This window comes from Pristiophorus japonicus, chromosome 5, assembly GCF_044704955.1.
Source record: "Pristiophorus japonicus isolate sPriJap1 chromosome 5, sPriJap1.hap1, whole genome shotgun sequence".
NCBI classification, from domain to species: Eukaryota; Metazoa; Chordata; class Chondrichthyes; family Pristiophoridae; genus Pristiophorus; species Pristiophorus japonicus.
The window spans coordinates 261843320-261863658 of record NC_091981.1 but is presented as its reverse complement, the minus strand read 5'-3'; the positions used below and the strand labels follow the sequence as shown (position 1 = coordinate 261863658).

Here is a 20339-nt window from a genome sequence, read left to right as displayed (position 1 = left end):
TGACTACCTGAGCCTCCTCCCTCCATACTACCTTCACCATCCATTCCTAAGGCTTTCTGTCTTCAGTGCCAAAGAGCCTATCTCTTGGCCTTATCTCTGCCAACATTATCTACATGGAGATTCTTGGGGCTTTGATCACAGCATAAACCCCCGATGCTTCTCCTGCCATATGAATCCTCCTTGTCTCATATCCTCGCACACCATTTTGTGCGCTTTTGGGCCTGTAAATTGAAGCAGGCTTTTAACTGCTGCAGCTAAACTATATTTCCCTCCCTCGCAGCAATTAATTCAGGAATCGGATGTATGCTTTAAACCCACCTTGCATGGTTTCCCCCCCCCCTCCCCATCTCCACTCAAATGCAAATACTATCATCTGGGCGGTGGGGGCACGAGAGCAGGTGGAAGTTCACCCCCACTATTTTTCTGAGAGGGGCTCGAAAATCCAGGCCCAAATGTTGATTTGTGTTATGGATTGGTGTGCATGGGACACATTTGATCATTCTAAGTAATAGATACTATAGAGATTAAAATCCTGGTCATTTTTAATCTATCCTGATATTTTATAACTGTATTGGTGGGCCTTTTGTATGACACTGTTTCATCCCTTCATTTGGGTTTTTTTTGCCCTTTTTCTAACTTGAATCTTTTTATTCTGCTTAGATGCTGAAGAAGGTTAAGAAGATGATGAAGAACTCCCAGCAGGATATGAATCGTTTGGGCAAGAAAGGAGAGGCTGACCGACATGTATTTGATCTTAAACCCAAGCATCTTTTCGCTGGCAAGCGGAAAATGGGTAAAAAGGACCGTAGATAAACTAGAAAATAACATTGTCCCCCAGATTCTAGGACTGCTGTGTTGAGTTGTCATCCACCAGAAAAGGAGCTTAATGCATCTTGAGTAACCTGTGGTAAAAGGACAAAATGATTTCTCATTGAGACGAGGTCTTGAAGACACAAGATAGATCGTCAAGAACGTAATTGTGCCTTGTGATTTAAAAAAAAAAGAATGAATTCAAAAGAGTTTGATTTCATTTTAGTGAACGTGCATTTCCTGACCTCCAGTAAGAAATGTGGAGAAGAAAAATTCGGCCAACAAATAATGTTTCAAAACTAAATTATAGTGTAATTTAGGAAGATCTGGTAGAATTCGACTTTGTAAAGTGCTGAATTCTATCAAATGTTCTCTTTTGATAGCTTTGATATTCTGCATAGAATTTTAGTAATGTGCAATGTAAACAGGACTATCAACTCTTGCTTTGGTAAATATATTAAGATTTCTTGTGTGTTCACTGAATGAACCTGACTTTCAAAGTGGATTTATATTTGGTTTATTCTTGTATGATACCATAATCCAGACCACCATCAGTACAAAAAGTGTAGAAATACCAGGTGGTCTTAGGCGCTCCTCGGTTTAAAATTCCTTTATATTGCTGCACTGTTTATTTGCTTCAGTACAATTTTTGTATTGTTCTGATCGTTATGGGAAATCTTGTCTTCCACTGCTCGTGAGGTTGCACAGTACATTATGTTGTATTTTTTAAATTGTAGGCAAATCTAGCCTTATAGACTTCGGTGGAGGGTAATTTTTCCCACAGTTTAGGAAAAATATATTTTTGACACTTCACCGACTTCATCAAATGATTATTCCCTCAAATATTTCTCCTGTTATGACTTCAACAACATGAAAGGAGATTACACAAAGCTGCTTGAACCATTTTTTTTAAAGGAGACTAAAAATAAATTATTTGCTTTTTATTTCGTGCATTTTCAAAGGTCTTTGCCCATAGAACTGGGTAATTGAAAATATTAAAAAATTAAGTATACATCCACAATATCTGTTAATGTTTAATTCTTAATACATTTCAGATGTTCTGAAAGAACATTTGCCACAATGCTGTCAATACTCTTGACAGCACTGCTGTTACTCAGCACTCAGAACTTGCATTTATGTGTTCTGTCAGTGGTGCTACAAGAAATCTGAGGATTTCAGCTCTTGGTGAGCTGAGACCTTTCAACCAGCTCTGATGTAGGGCGTGATACTTTTGAGAAGTGCAGTCATCCCATCTCTCCTAACTGAGAAAAATTGTTTGGGTAGTGTGTGTAATTATAGTGGTTTTTTCTTTCCCCTCCCCTTTTTGAGAGGGGAGGTGCTGTTAAAATCTTAGCCTGTGCATGCACCCATGTACAGTTCTGTCCCTCTCAAATAAAAGTATTACTCAAATTTCAAATTTGCTGTGTTTATTGAGATTTCACCCCCTGCCCCTGTTTTAATCCTTAAAATACATTTCAGATTTCTGGTGTTGGCCGTAGTTGACAATTTATTTTATATAAAATCTACATACTTTATTTACCTTGTGGAAAAACTGGTCAGTGTATGCAATAAATGGAACTGAAAAAAGGGCTGTGTTGTAATGTCCATGTGATTTCACAGATGCAACAATAGAGTGAATGCCTAAAGTATTAGGTGTCAGCTGTGGCTCTCGCTTCTGAGTCAGAAGGTCGTGGGTTCAAGTCCCACTTCAGAGACTTGAGCACAAAATCTAAGCTGAGACTTCCGTGCAGTGCCGAGGGAGTGCGACACTGTTGGAGGTGCCATCTTTCGGCTAAGGCGTTAAATCTGGGCCCTGTCTGCCCTCTCTGATCCCACGGCAATCTGAAGAAGAGTACTTTAGTTCTCCAGTGCCTCGGTCAATACCTCTCAACCAACATTACTGAAACAGATTATCTGGTCATTTATTTAAGTGATGGTTATGGGAGCTTGCTGTATGCAAACATAGAAAATAGGTGCAAAAGCAGGCCATTCGGCCCTTCGAGCCTGCACCACCATTCAATATGATCATGACTGATCATGCAATTTCAGTACCCCACTCCTGCCTTCCCTCCAAACACCCTGATCCCTTTAGCCGTAAGCGCCACAGCTAACTCCCTTTTGAATATATCCAACAAACTGGACTCAACAACTTTCTGTGGTAGAGAATTCCACAGGTTCACCACTCTCTGGGTGAAAAAGTTTCTCCTCATCTCGGTCTTATATGGCTTACCCCTTATCCTTAGACTGTGACCCCTGGTTCTGGACTTCCCCAACATCGGGAATATTCTTCCTGCATCTAACTTGTCCAATCCCGTCAGAATTTTATATGCTTCGATGAGATCCCCTCTCATTCTTCGAAATTCCAGTGAATATAAGCCTAGCCGATCCAGTCTTTCTTCTTATGTCAGTCCTGCCATCCCAGAAATTAGTCTGATGAACCTTTGCTGCACTCCCTTAATAGCAAGAATGTCCTTCCTCAGATTAGGAGACCAAAACTGCACACAATACTCAAGGTGTGGTCTCACCAAGTTCTTGTACAACTGCAGCAAGACCTCCCTGCTCCGATACTCAAATCCTCTCGCTATGAAGGCCAACATGCCATTTGCTTTCTTTACTGCCTGCTGTACCTGCATGCCTACTTTCAATGACTGATGTACCATGACCCCCAGGTCTCATTGCACCTCCCCTTTTACTAATCTTTCACCATTCAGATAATCTGCTTTCCTGTTTTTGCCACCAAAGTGGATAACCTCACATTTATCTGCATTATACTGCATCTGCCATGTATTTGCCCATTCACCTAACCTGTCCAAGTCGCCCTGCAGCCTCTTAGCATCCTCCTCACAGCTCACACTGACACCCAGCTTAGTGTCATCTGCAAACTTGGAGATATTACACTAAATTCCTTCATTCAAATCATTAATATATATTGTAAATAGCTGGGATCCCAGCACTGAACCTTGCGGTGCCCCACTAGTCACTGCCTGTCATTCTGAAAAGGACCCGTTTAGTCCCACACTTTGCTTCCTGTCTGCCAACCAGTTCTCTATCCACATCAATACATGACCCCCAATACCATGTGCCTTAATTTTGCAGTAATGAGCTTGGAGACACAATTCCTTTCCCCTCTAAAACCGAGATTCAAATTTCGATTAGAGACAGGGTGAAAGCCACCGCTGCTGGTTGCAAAGGTCATGTATGAAATGCATTGGTCTTAACCCAGTTCTGGTGGCACTGGAGCTACAGTACAAAACCGCCCTTAATTTTGCATTCTTCAAGATCATGGCAATGGAGGAGTGTGAAAGTGTGTCACATTGGTGTTAGTAGAGGGTGCTCCACTGAACTTTACAGCTGACTGTGCCATGCCTCACCTGGTAATGTTTGCTTCGAGCATTGGGTGTCTGAACCAGTTCCATTCCCTAGTTTCCTGGCTGTTGTCTTGTGCACAAAAAAATTGCAAATTGTCCTTCCATGGGTTTTGTTATACGCATGAACGATAACTCCATACTATTATTAGATACATGGCTCAGGGAAAGTTTTTCAACAGTATGGAATATTTTGTGTCAAAACCTTGATGTTTTTCCAAGTGAGTTAAGAATTAAAACAGCCACTCATGTGTCGCATTAATTTGTACATATCATCATATGCAGTCCCTTGAAATTGAGGAAGACTTGCTTCCACTTTAAAAGTGAGTTCTCAGGTGACTGAACAGTCCAATTTGGGAATTACAGTCTCTGTCACAGGTGGGACAGACAGTGGTTGGAGGAAAGGGTGGGTGGGGAGTCCGGATGCTCTTCCTCCACTTAGGATGGTCTTTGGCCAGGGACTTCCAGGTGTCAGTGAGGATGTTACATTTTTTTATCAAGGAGGCTTTGAGGATGCCCTTGAAAAGTTTCCTCTGCCCACCTGGGGCTCACTTACCATGTAGGAGTTCTGAGTAGAGCGCTTGCTTTGGGAGTCTTGTGTCCGGCATGCGGACAATGTGGCCCGTCCAGCGGAGTTGGTCGAGTGTGGTCAGTGCTTCGATGCTGGGGATGTTGGCCTGATCGAGCGTTGGTGCATCTGTCCTCCCAGGGGATTTGCAGGATCTTGCGGAGGCAACGTTGGGGGTATTTCTCCAGGGATTTGAGGTGGCTACTCTATATGGTCCACGTCTCAGCCATACAGGAGGGCGGGTATCACTACAGCCCTGTAGACCATAAGCTTGATGCCAGATTTGAGGGCCTGACCTTCAAACACTCTCTTCTTCAGGCGGCTGAAGGCTGCGCTGGCGCACTGGAGACGGTGTTGAACCTCGTCATCGATGTCTGTCCTTGCTGCTGATGGGCTGTGTGGCAGGGTCAGGTTGGTGGAGGACCTTTGTCTTCTGCATGTTTAGAAACATAGAAAATAGGTGCAGGAGTGGGCCATTCAGCCCTTCTAGCCTGCACAGCCATTCAATGAGTTCATGGCTGAACATGCAACTTTAGTACCCCATTCCTGCTTTCTCGCCATACCCCTTGATCCCCCGAGTCGTAAGGACTTCATCTAACTCCCTTTTGAATATATTTAGTGAATTGGCCTCAACTACTTTCTGTGGTAGAGAATTCCACAGGTTCACCATTCTCTGGGTGAAGAAGTTTCTCCTCATCTCGGTCCTAAATGGCTTACCCCTTATCCTTAGACTGTGACCCCTGGTTCTGGACTTCCCCAACATTGGGAACATTCTTCCTGCATCTAACCTGTCTAAACCCGTCAGAATTTTAAACGTTTCTATGAGGTCCCCTCTCATTCTTCTGAACTCCAGTGAATACAAGCCCAGTTGATCCAGTCTTTCTTGATAGGTCAGTCCCACCATCCCGGGAATCAGTCTGGTGAATCTTCGCTGCACTCCCTCAATAGCAAGAATGTCCTTCCTCAAGTTAGGAGACCAAAACTGTACACAATACTCCAGGTGTGGCCTCACCAAGGCCCTGTACAACTGTAGCAACACCTCCCTGCCCCTGTACTCAAATCCCCTTGCTATGAAGACCAGCATTCCATTTGCTTTCTTAACTGCCTGCTGTACCTGCATGCCAACCTTCAATGACTGATGTACCATGACACCCAGGTCTCGTTGCACCTCCCCTTTTCCTAATCTGTCACCATTCAGATAATAGTCTGTCTCTCTGTTTTTACCACCAAAGTGGATAACCTCACATTTATCCACATTATACTTCATCTGCCATGCATTTGCCCACTCACCTAACCTATCCAAGTCACTCTGCAGCCTCATAGCATCCTCCTCGCAGCTCACACTGCCACCCAACTTAGTGTCATCCGCAAATTTGGAGATACTACATTTAATCCCCTCGTCTAAATCATTAATGTACGATGTAAACAGCTGGGACCCCAGCACAGAACCTTGCGGTACCCCACTAGTCACTGCCTGCCATTCTGAAAAGTACCCATTTACTCCTACTCTTTGCTTCCTGTCTGACAACCAGTTCTCAATCCACGTCAGCACACTACCCCAAATCCCATGTGCTTTAACTTTGCACATTAATCTCTTGTGTGGGACCTTGTTGAAAGCCTTCTGAAAGTCCAACTATACCACATCAACTGGTTCTCCCTTGTCCACTTTACTGGAAACATCCTCAAAAAATTCCAGAAGGTTTGTCAAGCATGATTTCCCTTTCACACATCCATGCTGACTTGGACCTATCATGTCACCATTTTCCAAATGCGCTGCTATGACATCCTTAATAATTGATGACATCCTTAATAATTAGTGTAAGGCCTATGATTTTGTACGCCTCGGTAAGATGTTGACAATGACTTGAAATTCAGCCACAATGTGCGCAGACATAAGCATCATCCGTGTACTGTAGTTCGATGACAGAGGATCGGGCAGTCTTAGACCTGGCGTGGAGGCGACGAAGGTTGGACAGGTTCCCACTGGTTCGAAAGAAACATAGAAAATAGGCGCAGGAGTAGGCCATTCGGCCCTTCGAGCCTGCACCACCATTCAATAAGATCATGGCTGATCATTCACCTCAGTACACCTTTCCTGCTTTCCATACTCTTTGATCCCTTTAGCCGTCAGGGCCATATCCAATTCCCTCTTGAATATATCCAACGAACTGCGTTTAGCAGTTTAGCAGTGTGAGGTGAAGCATTGCAGTGAGGAAGATCGAGAAGAAGGGTGGCGTGATAACGCAGCCCTGCTTGACCCCGGTTCGCACATTGATTGGGTCTGTGGTGGATCTATTGGTCAGGATCACAGCTTGCATGCCATTGTGGAGCAGGCGGAGAATGGCGACAAACTTTTGGGGACAGCCGAAACGGAGGAGGACGCTCCATCGACCCTCGCGGTTGAGTGTCAAAGGCCATGTACAAGTGTTGGTGCTGTTCCCTGCATTTCTCTTGCAGTTGTCATGCCGTAAAGATCATGTCCGTTGTATCCTGTAGTGAACGGAATCCGCACTGTGACTCCGGCAGGAGCTCCTCAGCCACAAGGAGAAACGGTTGAGGAGGATTCTAGCGATGACTTTCCCAGTGGTTAACAGCAAGGAGATTCCTCTGTAGTTGCGGCAGTCGGACTAGTCCCCTTTTTTAAAGATGGTCACGATTACTGCATCTCTGAGATCTCCCGGCATGCTCTCCTCCTTCCCGATGAGAGAGATGAGGCCATGCATTCGAGCTAATAGTGCCTCTCCGCCATCCTCTCCCGATGCCTTGTTCTTGAGCTGACGGATGGCCTTTTCTACTGTTAGATCTCTTAATTTCCAATGAAATACGAACTCCGATTGTAGTTTTAATGTCACTTTATTTTGGCAAACAGCAGTAACAAGCTCTTGGCTTTAAGCCAGGCCTTTGTCCTTCTGAGACCACATGGTCAAAATGGCTGTACTTATACCTGGATCAATTTACAGAAAAGAACTCGCCTTCTTTGACCTTATTGGCTCAATTAATAGTCTTTTAACCTTTTAATTGGCTCGCTACCCAAGGGTCCTAAAATGTCAAGTTGATTGATGACTTAATGCAACATGCTACCACTCACGTAGCATCTCTGACTTGTTGTCTGTGAATTTTCACAGCCTGTCTAAATGCAGCCTGTTTGAATTCTCTATCATCGACTTGTGCAGGGCTGGGATTTTGCTGAGATGGTGGCGGGTGGTATGCTGCAGGATGGATTTGGGGACACTCGTGTAAAAAGTAGAGTCTCGATCAAGGAGATCTTCGGAGTGCTCCTTCTAGCGGGTCCTGACTGCCTCGGTGTCCTTGATGACTGTCTTCCCGTTCTTGGCCAGCAGTGGGGTGGGGCCTTGAGTGCTTGAACCGTTGGTGGACTTGACTGCGGTGAAGAATCTTTGCCCATCTTGGCTGCTGAATCTCCTGTGCTTTCTCCACCCACCATCTATTCTTTAGGTCGTGTGTTTTTTGTTGGACCTCAGCCTTAAGCCACCTGTAAAGCTGCTTTGCTGCTCCCGCGTTGGGTTGTTTTATGTTCAGAAATGCCCTGCGCTGGTGATTTATTAGCTCTTGGATCTTCTGGCCATGACAGAAGCCGACGACTGCTGGATGGACCACCTCCTAATCCTCTCCATCATTAACATTAATATAGCTCCAAAGCGACGACGGCAACAGAAGCAGTGCTGCAGAAAAATCGGCACCGGGGCACTTAAAGACCCAGCTAAGAGAGCCCTATACAGCCAGCGCCTCACTGCTAACCTGGCGACCCTCGATGACCCCGAGACGCAGAATGCCCACAGCGCTTGGTCTTCCTTCCAGGCCACCATAACCAGCGTCTGTTCAATCACTCAACCAGGAAACACCAGGACTGGTTTGATGAGAATGACCAGGAGATGCAAGAGCTAATAAATTGCAAGCGCAGAGCATTTCTGAACCTTGTACATATATATATTTAGAGACAACACTTGGTCAAAAATTAGACATCACAATACAATCTTGGACTCAAGTCTTATGCTATTGCTCCTGGTTGATAGATAATTATTGGCCAGTACACTATTAGAACTGACGTTATGGTTTTCCAATTTTACTGCATACAATTAAACAGGAATACATCAGCCTCCATTCTCCAAATCCCCCATTTTCATCTCTTTTCTCTCTCTTCCAATGGCCCCTCTCCCCCCTCCATTCCTTAGTCACTGACTCTAACCCTCTCGCTGACCACTGTCTGAGGCTGAACCAGACTGTTCGTAGTTTTGCTTTCATATTGGATCCTGAGCAGAGCGACTATTTGTACTAGTTTTTTTGTCTGACTTCTGCGCATGCGTGTATTGGACTCCACCCCATTTTTGAGCATAGGCCCATGATTCGGTCGCGCATGAACAATGCAACGTACAAGGAAGTCGGAAGTGGGAGCCAAACCACAAGCCGCATGCAACTATCCACTGGAAATGGATTTGCTTCCAGCTATTGCATTACTTGGAACATTTTCGCGTCGGAGGTAGTGGGAGAGAGAGAGAAATGGCAGGGGGGCTGGGGTGAGTACAAAGAGACTGGGAGAGAGAGACAGAGACTGGGTGATAGAGCGGAAGCGGGAGAGGGGATTGGAAGGGAGAGAGGAAATTCAGAAGACGGATCAGATGGGCTGGGGGGTGGTAAGGAACTTGGGCTAGTGGGGAGGGGGGGCATGAACTTGGACTAGTGGGAGTAAGGAACTTGGACTAGTGGGAGTAAGGAACTTGGGCTAGGGGGAGGAAGGAACTTGGGTTGGGGAGGCATGAACTTTGGCTTAGGTGGGAGCTCGATCCTGTCTGGGATCTGAAGTCAGAATGACTTGAATTACACTTTGCAAAGTCAATCAGAACTTGGGCTGGGTGGTTCCAGTTGCACATTCCAGAGAAAATTCTGGGTGTGACTTATCCTCTAAGGGGACCAATCAGCAATCATGTCATGTGATCCTGGAGAGCCAATCAGAGCATTTTATAGTGCAAACAGCTACATCCAACCCTGAGCTGAGCTTCCACCCTCATATCCTCTCCATCAACAAGATGGCCTAAAATTCCACCTTAGCAGCATTGCCCATCTCTACGCCTGCCTTTGTCACCTCGAGACTCAACCATTCCTAAAGTAAAAGTTGGTCCCCTAGAGGATGAGACTGGGGAATTAATAATGGAGAACAGGAAAATGGCAGAGACGTTGATCAAATATTTTGCATTGGTCTTCATGGTAGAAGCCACTAAAAACATCCCAATAGTGGATAATCAAGGGGCTATAGGGAGGGAGGAACTTAATACAATCACGATCACTAATAAGAACATAAGAAATAGGAACAGGAGTAGGCCATAGGGCCCCTTGAGCCTGCTCCGCCATTCGATAAGATCATGGCTGATCTGATCATGGACTCAACTCCACTTCCCTGCCCATTCCCCATAATCCCTTATCCCCTTATCGTTTAGGAAACTGTCTATTTCTATCTTAAATTTATTCAATATCCCAGCTTCCACAGCTCTCTGAGGCAGCGAATTCCACAGATTTACAACCCTCTGAGAGAAGAAATTTCTCCTCATCTCTGTTTTAAAGGGGTGGCCCCTTATTCTAAGATCATGTCCTCGAGTTCTAGTCTCCCCTATCAGTGGAAACATCCTCTCTGCATCCATCTTGTCAAGCCCCCTCGTAGTCTTATACGTTTCGATAAGATCACCTCTCATTCTTCTGAATTCCAATGAGTAGAGGTCCAACCTACTCAACCATTCCTCATAAGTCAATCTCTTCATCCCCAGAATCAACCTAGTGAACCTTCTCTGAACTGCCTCCAAAGCAAGTATATCCTTTTGTAAATATGGAAACCAAAACTGCACGCAGTATTCCAGGTGTGGCCTCACCAATACCCTGTATAACTGTAGCAAGACTTCCCTACTTTTATACTCCATCCCCTTTGCAATAAAGGCCAAGATACCATTGGCCTTCCTGATCACTTGCTGTACCTGCATACTATCCTTTTGTGTTTCATGCACAAGTATCCCCAGATCCCGCTGTACTGCGGCACTTTGCAATCTTTCTCCATTTAAATAATAACTTGCTCTTTGACTTTTTCTGCCAAAGTGCACGACCTCACACTTTCCAACATTATACTCCATCTGCCAAATGTTTGCCCACTCACTTAGCCTGTCTATGTCCGTTTGTAGATTTTTCGTGTCCTCCTCACGCACCGCTTTTCCTCCCATCTTTGTACCGTCAGCAAACTTGGCTATGTTACACTCAGTCTCTTCTTCCAAGTCATTAATATAGATTGTAAATAGTTGGGGTCCCAGCACTGATCCCTGCGTCACCCCACTAGTTACTGATTGCCAACCAGAGAATGAACCATTTATCCCGACTCTCTGATCTCTGTTAGTTAGACAATCCTTTATCCATGCTAATATATTACCCCCAACCCCGTGAACTGTTATCTTGTGCAGTAACCTTTTATGTGGCACCTTGTCAAATGCCTTCTGGACGTCCAAATACACCACATCCACTGGTTCCCCTTTATCCACCCTGTTCGTTACATCCTCAAAGAATTCCAGCAAATTTGTCAGGCATGACTTCCCCTTCATAAATCCATGCTGACTCTGCCTGACCGAATTTTGCTTTTCCAAATGTCCTGCTACTGCTTCTTTAATAATGGACTCCAACATTTTCCCAACCACAGATGTTAGGCTAAATCGTCTATAGCTTCCTGCTTTTTATCTGCCTCCTTTTTTAAATAGGGGCGTTACATTTGCAGTTTTCCAATCTGCTGGGACCTCCCCAGAATCCAGGGAATTTTGGTAAATTACAACCAATGCATCCACAATCCCTGCCGCTACTTCTCTTAAGACCCTAGGATGTAAGCCATCAGCCTTTAGTCCAATCTCCTTAGTGATTGTGATTGTGTTAAGTTCCTCTCCCCCATGGCCCCTTGACTATCCACTGCTGGAATATTGTTAGTGTCCTCTACCGTAAAGACTCATACAAAATGTTTGTTCAGAGTTTCTGCCATCTCCATGTTCCCCATTACTAATTCCCCGGTCTCGTCCTCTAAGGGACCAACATTTACTTTACTTTACGAATTAAGTAGTATCGGTAAAATAATGGGACTAAAGGCGGACAATTCCCCTGAACCTGATGACTTACATCCTAGGGTCTTGAAAGAAGTGGCTGCAGAGATAGTGGCTGCATTGGTTGTAATCTACCAAAAAATCCCTGAATTCTGGGGCAGTCCCAGCAGATTGGAAGACCGCAAATATAACGCCCCTATTTAAAAAAGGAGGCAGACAAAAAGCAGTAAACTATAGACCAGTCAGCCTAACATCTGTTGTTGGGAAAATGTTGGAGTCCATTTTTAAGGAAGCAGTCGCGGGACATTTGGAAAAGCATGATTCAATCAAGCAGAGTCAGCATGGTTTTACATAGAAACATAGAAAATAGGTGCAGGAGTAGGCCATTCGGCCCTTCAATGAGTTCATGGCTGAACATGCAACTTCAGTACCCCCTTCCTGCTTTCTCGCCATACCCCTTGATCCCCCTAGTAGTAAGTACTTCATCTAACTCCCTTTTGAATATATTTAGTGAATTGGCCTCAACAACTTTCTGTGGTAGAGAATTCCACAGGTTCACCACTCTCTGGGTGAAGAAGTTTCTCCTCATCTCGGTCCTAAACGGCTTACCCCTTATCCTTAGACTGTGACCCCTGGTTCTGGACTTCCCCAACATTGGGAACATTCTTCCTGCATCTAACCTGTCTATACCCGTCAGAATTTTAAACGTTTCTATAAGGTCCCCTCTCATTCTTCTGAACTCCAGTGAATACAAGCCCAGTTGATCCAGTCTTTCTTGATAGGTCAGTCCCACCATCCCGGGAATCAGTCTGGTGAACCTTTGCTGCACTCCCTCAATAGCAAGAATGTCCTTCCTCAAGTTAGGAGACCAAAACTGTACACAATACTCCAGATGTGGCCTCATCAAGGCCCTGTACAACTGTAGCAACACCTCCCTGCCCCTGTACTCAAATCCCCTCGCTATGAAGGCCAACATGCCATTTGCTTTCTTAACCGCCTGCTGTACCTGTTGCCAACCTTCAATGACTGATGTACCATGAACCCCAGATCTCATTGCATCTCCCCTTTTCCTAATCTGTCACCATTCAGATAATAGTCTGTCTCTCTGTTTTTACCACCAAAGTGGATAACCTCACATTTATCCACATTATACTTCATCTGCCATGCATTTGCCCACTCACCTAACCTATCCAAGTCACTCTGCAGCCTCATAGCATCCTCCTCGCAGCTCACACTGCCACCCAACTTAGTGTCATCCGCAAATTTGGAGATACTACATTTAATCCCCTCGTCTAAATCATTAATGTACAGTGTAAACAGCTGGGGCCCCAGCACAGAACCTTGTGGTACCCCACTAGTCACTGAAAGGGAAATCATGTTTGTCAAATTTGCTGGAGTTCTTTGAGGATGTAACGAGCAGGGTGGATAAGGGGGAACCAGTGGATGTGGTGTATTTGGTATGGGAAGTGATTCACGTTGTTGAAGGCCGCGCCGTGAATCTTGATGACTGGGGGGCAGTGCTGTGCGGTGAGGACAGGCTGGTGGAGGACGTTTGTCTTACGGATGTTAAGCGTAACGCCCATGCTTTCATATGCTTCGGTGAAGAAAGGAAAGATAGATTACGAAAGTAAACTTGCGCAAAACATAAAAACGGATAGTAAAAGCTTTTACCGATATATAAAACAGAAAAGAGTGACTAAAGTAAATGTTGGTCCCTTAGAAGACGAGAAGGGGGATTTAATAATGGGAAATGTGTAAATGGCTGAGACCTTAAACAATTATTTTGCTTCGGTATTCACAGTGGAAGACACAAAAACCATGCCAAAAATTGCTGGTCACGTGAATGTGGAAAGGGAGGACTTTGAGACAATCACTATCACTCGGGGGGTAGTGCTGGACAGACTAATGGATCTCAAGGTAGACAAGTCCCCTGGTCCTGATGAAATGCATCCCAGGGTATTAAAAGAGATGGCGGAAGTTATAGCAGATGCATTCGTTATAATCTACCAAAATTCTCTGGACTCTGGGGAGGTACCAGCGGATTGGAAAGCAGCTAATGTAACGCCCCTGTTTAAAAAAGGGGGCAGACAAAAGGCAGGTAACTATAGGCCGGTTAGTTTAACATCTGTAGTGGGGAAAATGCTTGAAGCTATCATTGAGGAAGAAATAGCAGGACATTTTGGTAGGAATAGTGCAATCAAGCAGACGCAACATGGGTTCATGAAGGGAAAATCATGTTTAACTAATTTACTGGAATTCTTTGAGGATATAACGAGCATGGTGGATAGAGGGATATCGATGGATGTGGTGTATTTAGATTTCCAAAAAGCATTCGATAAGGTGCCACACAAAAGGTTACTGCAGAAGATAAAGGTATGCGGAGTCAGAGGAAATGTATTAGCATGGATCGAGAATTGGCTGGCTAACAGAAAGCAGAGAGTCGGGTTAAATGTGTCCTTTTCGGGTTGGAAATCGATGGTTAGTGGTGTGCCACAGGGATCGGTGCTGGGACCACAACTGTTTACAATATACATAGGTGACCTGGAAGAGGGAACAGAGTGTAGTGTAACAAAATTTGCAGATGACACAAAGATTAGTGGAAAAGCGGGTTGTGTAGAGGACACAGAGAGGCTGCAAAGAGATTTAGATAGGTTAAGCGAATGGGCTAAGGTTTGGCAGATGGAATACAATGTCGGAAAATGTGAGATCATCCACCTTGGAAAAAAAAACAGTAAAAGGGAATATTATTTGAATGGGGAGAAATTACAACATGCTGCGGTGCAGAGGGACCTGGGGGTCCTTGTGCATGAATCCCAAAAAGTTAGTTTGCAGGTGCAGCAGGTAATCAGGAAGGCGAATGGAATGTTGGCCTTCATTGCGAGAGGGATGGAGTACAAAAGCAGGGAGATCCTGCTGCAACTGTATAGGGTATTGGTAAGGCCGCACCTGGAGTATTGCGTGCAGTTTTGGTCACCTTACTTAAGGAAGGATATACTGGCTTTGGAGGGGGTACAGAGATGATTCACTAGGCTGATTCCGGAGATGAGGGGGTTATCTTATGATGATAGATTGAGTAGACTGGGTCTTTACTCGTTGGAATTCAGAAGGATGAGAGGTGATCTTATAGAAACATTTAAAATAATGAAAGCGACAGAAAGATAGAGGCAGAGAGGTTGTTTCCACTGGTCGGGGAGACTGGAACTAGGGGGCACAGCCTCAAAATACAGGGGAGCCAATTTAAAACCGAGTTGAGAAGGAATTTCTTCTCCCAGAGAGTTGTGAATCTGTGGAATTCTCTGCCCAAGGAAGCAGTTGAGGCTAGCTCATTGAATGTATTCAAATCACAGAGAGATAGATTTTTAACCAATAAGGGAATTAAGGGTTACGGGCGGGTAAGTGGAGCTGAGTCCACGGCCAGATCAGCCATGATCTTGTTGAGTGGCGGAGCAGGCTCGAGGGTCTAGAAGGCCTACTCCTGTTCCTAATTCTTATGTTCTTATGTTCTTATGAATACATTGACTGTATCCTGGAGTTCAGCCTCAGAATGTGCGCAGACGCAGGCATCGTCCGCATACTGCAGCTCAACGACAGAGGTTTGGGTGATCTTGGACCTGGCGGCGTAGGTTAAACAGCTTCCCACTGGTTCTGTAGTTTTGTTCCACTCCAGCGGGGAGCTTGTCAACGGTGAGGTGGAGCATTGCAGTGAGGAAGATTGAGAAGAGGGTTGGGGTGATGACGCAGCCCTGTTTTACTCCGGTCTGGACGTGGAATGGGTGTGTACTGGCTCCGCTGGTAAGGATCACGGCCTGCATGTCGTCGTGGAGCAGGCGAGGGATCTTGCCAACATTGGGAGATTCAACATCGCCTCCAGTGCACCAGTGCAGTCTTCGGCTGCCTGAAGAAAAGAGTGTTTGAGGACCAGGCCCTCAAACCTACCACCAAGCTCATGGTCTACAGGGTTGTAGTAATACCCTCCCTCCTGTATGGATCAGAGGCATGGACGATGTACAGAAGACACATCAAGTCAATCGCTGGAGATATATCACCAATGATGTCCCCACAAGATCCTGCAAATCTCCTGGGAGGACAGACACACCAACATTAGTGTCCTCGACCAGGCTAACATCCCCAGCATTGAAGCACTGACCACACACAATCAGCTTCGCTGGGCAGGCCACATGGTTCGCATGCCAGACAAGAGACTCCCTAAGCAATTGCTCTACACGGAGCTCCTTCATGGCAAACGAGCCAAAGGTGGGCAGCGGAAACGTCACAAGGAAACCCTCAAAGCCTCCCTGGTGAAGTGCGATATCACCACTGACACCTGGGAGACCCTGGCTGAAGACCACCCTAGGTGGAGAAAGTGCATCCGGGAGGGCGTTCAGCTCTTCGAATCTCAACACTGCCAGCCTGAAGAGGTCAGGCGCAGGCCGCGGAAGGAGCGTGTGGTAAATCAGTGCCGCCCCCCTCCCCCCCCTTCCTCCGACGAACATCTGTCCCACCTGTGGCTCTCGTATTGGACTGTTCAGCCACCAAAGGACTCATTTTAGGAGTGGAAGCAAGTCTTCCTCGATTCCAAGGGACTGCTGATGATGGTTTGGATTACCAGAAGGCATTCGATAAGATGTCACATAAAAGGTTGTTGCACAAGATAAAAGTTCACGGAGTTGGTGGTAATATATTAGCATGTGTAGAGGATTGACTAACTAACAGAAAACAGAGAGTCGGGATAAATGGGTCATTTTCTGGTAGGCAAACAGTGACTAGTGGGGTAACGCAGGGATTGGTGCTGGGTCCTCAACTATTTACAATCTATATTAATGACTTGGATGAAGGGACCGAGTGTAATGTAGACAAGTTTGCTGATAATACAATATGGGTGCGAAAGCAAATTGTGAGGAGGACACAAAAAATCTGCAGAAGGACTTTGACAGGTTACATAGAAATAGAAACATAGAAAATAGGTGCAGGAGTAGGCCATTCGGCCCTTCGAGCCTGCACCACCATTCAATAAGATCATGGCTGATCATTCACCTCAGTACCCCTTTCCTGCTTTCTCTCCATACCCTTTGATCCCTTTAGCCGTAAGGGCCATATCTAACTCCCTCTTGAATAAATCCAATGAACTGGCATCAACAACTCTCTGCGTCAGGGAATTCCACAGACTAACAACTCTCTACGTGAAGAAGTTTCTCCTCATCTCATTCCTAAATGGCCTACCCCTTATCCTAAGACTGTGTCCCCTGGTTCTGGACTTCCCCAACATTGGGAACATTCTTCCCGCATCTAACCTGTCCCGTCCCATCAGAATCTTATATGTTTCCATGAGATCCCCTCTCATCCTTCTAAACTCTAGTGTATAAAGGCCCAGTTGATCCAGTCTCTCCTCATATGTCTGTCCAGCCAACCCTGGAATCAGTCTGGTGAACCTTCGCTGCACTCCCTCTATAGCAAGAACGTCCTTCCTCAGATTAGGAGACCAAAACTGAACACAATATTCCAGGTGAGGCCTCACCAAGGCCCTGTACAATTGCAGTAAGACCTCCCTGCTCCTATACTCAATTCCCCTAGCTATGAAGGCCAACATGCCATTTGCCTTCTTCACCGCCTGCTGCACCTGCATGCCAACTTTCAATGACTGATGAACCATGACACCCAGGTCTCGTTGCACCTCCCCTTTTCCTAATCTGGTGCCATTCAGATAATATTCTGCCTTTGTGTTTTTGCCACCAAAGTGGATAACCTCACATTTATCCACATTATACTGCATCTGCCATGCATTTGCCCACTCACCTAACCTGTCCAAATCACCCTGCAGCCTCTTAGTATCCTCCTTGCAGCTCACACTACCACCCAGTTTAGTGTCATCTGCAAACTTGGAGATATTACACTCAATTCCTTCAGCCAAATCTAAAATATATATTGTAAAGAGCTGGGGTCACAGCACTGATCCCTGTGGCACTCCACTAGTCACTGCCTCTCATTCCGAAAAGGACCCGTTTATCCCGACTCTCTGCTTCTGTCTGCCAACCAATTATCTATCCACGCCAGTACATTACCCCCAATACCATGTACTTGATTTTGCACACCAATCTCTTATGTGGGACCTTGTCAAAGGCCTTTTGAAAGTTCAAATACACCACATCCACTGGTTCTCCCTTGTTCAATCTACTAGTTACATCCTCAAAAGGAACTGTTTCAATGTGAAAATGAGCAGAAGGATTAGAGTAAGATATGGAGTTCAGTAATCCATCACACACTCAACTCCATGAGGATTCAAACTGAGGAGGGGTATCAGTGCAGCACCAGTGTGCTGCTGGTCAATCAACTGACCATGCCAGAGACTGGTCATTGCTCTCTCGATCTCACTGACCACCATTGAAATGTTTTACCATTTCCTCATTTTCCAACCATTACACAGCTCAGTTATATTTTTCAAAGATTGAAAAGGGCAGTCAAATTACTTTCTGAAATTAATCGCATGAACAGTTATTCACCTGAAATCTAACTGCAGAAATAGAACAATGAAAAGTTCAAAAGGAAAAATATGCAAATTCAAATTGTGTGTCTCGCTGCACGGGAGCAATGGGTCAAGTGGGTTGGTAGCTTTAATGGCTGGGGCTGGAATTACTCTGATGTGATCAAATTCAAATAAATTACAGTCGGCAAAAATTTGGCAGATGGAGTATAATGTGGGAAAGTGTGAGCTCATGCACTTTGGCAGAAAAAATAGAAAAGCAAATTATAATTTAAATGGAGAAAAATTGCAAAGTGCTGCAGTACAGAGAGACCTGTGGGTCCTTGTGCATGAAACACAAAAGGTCAGTAAGCAGGTACAGCAAGTAATCAGGAAGGCAAATGGAATATTGGTCTTTATTGCAAGGGGGATAGAGTATAAAAGCAGAGAAGTCTTGCTACAACTGTACAGGGTACTGGTGAGGCCACACCTGGAGTACTGCGTACAGTTTTGGTCTCCATATTTAAGGAAGGATATACTTGCATTGGAGGCTGTTCAGAGAAGGTTCACTCGGTTGATTCCAGAGATGAGGGGGTTGACTTATGAGGATAGGTTGAGTAGGTTGGGCCTATACACATTGGAGTTAAGAATGAGAGATGATCTTATTGAAACATATAAAAATAATGAGGGGGCTAGACAAGGTGGAAGCAGAGAGAATATTTCCACTCCTGGGGGAAACTAAAACTAGGGGACATGGTCTTAGAATAAGGACCTGCCTATTTAAAACTGAGACGAGGAGACATATCTTCTCTCAGAGGGTTGTAAATCTGTGGAATTCTCTGACCCAGTGAGATGTGGAGGCTGGGTCATTGAATATATTTAAGGCAGAGATAGACAGATTTTTGAGTGATATGGGAGTAAAGGATTATGAGGAGCGGGCAGGGAAGTGGAGCTGAGTCCATGATCAGATCAGCCATGATCTTATTAAATGGTGGAGCAGGCACGAGGGGCCAAATGGCCTGCTCCTGCTCCTATTTCTTATGTTCTTATGTAAGGTTGCATGCAGTACAACCTCAGCAAACTGCTGGGGAAAGGAGTGGAGTTGAAGCCACAAAGTTTTTGGTGAGAACGGAACATTGTGGCTTTGATATTTCAGGTCTTCAATTGTTTGAGGGTCTGACATAGTCATTACATAATGTCAGACAGAGAGTCTGACAGATAAGGTAGATGGAGAGATAGAGCTGTGCATCATCTTAAATGTGGAAGTTGAACCAGTGTCTATGCATGATGTCACCGAGGGGCAGCATACAAAAATGATGGACAGCAAAAGACCAGCTGGCACATTGAGCTCATCTCAGACACTCATGTTTCAATTAAACATCACTCACCCACCCAGCAGCAGCCTTCTATTCTGGCAGCAGAAATAAACAATTCGAGGTGGGGCGGGGGGGAGGGGGGTGGTAAGGGGGGGAATCCTGAGAACTTCCTCTACAACTCAGCAAGATAAATGTATTTTATCTAGATTTTCAAAAGGCCTTCATTAAGGTACCCTATAATAGACTGATGAATAAGGTCAGAGAATGAGGAGTCAGGAGACAAGGAGCAGAATGGATAGCTAGCTGGCTTCAAGACAGAAAGCAGAGAGTAGGGGTAAAGGTTTAGCTATTCACAGACTGACAGAAGGTGGGTAGTGGTGTCCCACAAAGATCAGTGCTAGGATCACTGGTGTTCACAATGTATATTAACGATTTAGACTTCGGAATCAAAAACACAATTTCTAAATTTGCGGATGACGCCAAATTGGGGCGATAGTCAATAATGAGGAGGACTGCAACAAATTACAGGAGGACATTAATAAACTTGCAGAATGGCAAATAATTGGAAAATGAAATTCAACACAGATAAATGTGTGATATTACATTTTGGTAGGAAGAATAGGGAGGTCACTTATTACTTGGAGGGTACGAGTCTAGGTGGCGTGAAGGAACAAAGGGATCTCCGAGTACAAATACACAACTCAATAAAAGTTGTGACACAAGTTAGCATACCATAAAAAATCAAAC

At 45.0% G+C, this 20339-nt stretch overlaps 1 protein-coding gene across 1 annotated transcript in view; it reads left to right on the top strand.

Moving 5' to 3' along the window:
- Positions 1-2227, top strand: part of gtpbp4 (GTP binding protein 4) — a 39211-nt gene extending 36984 nt beyond the window's left edge. Inside the window, exon 17 of the mRNA XM_070881591.1 lies at positions 661-2227. Within this exon, the coding sequence (XP_070737692.1) occupies positions 661-813 (153 nt within the window). The 3' untranslated portion in view covers positions 814-2227. The remainder of the gene's footprint in view (positions 1-660) is intronic.
- Positions 2228-20339: the final 18112 nt, after the last annotated feature.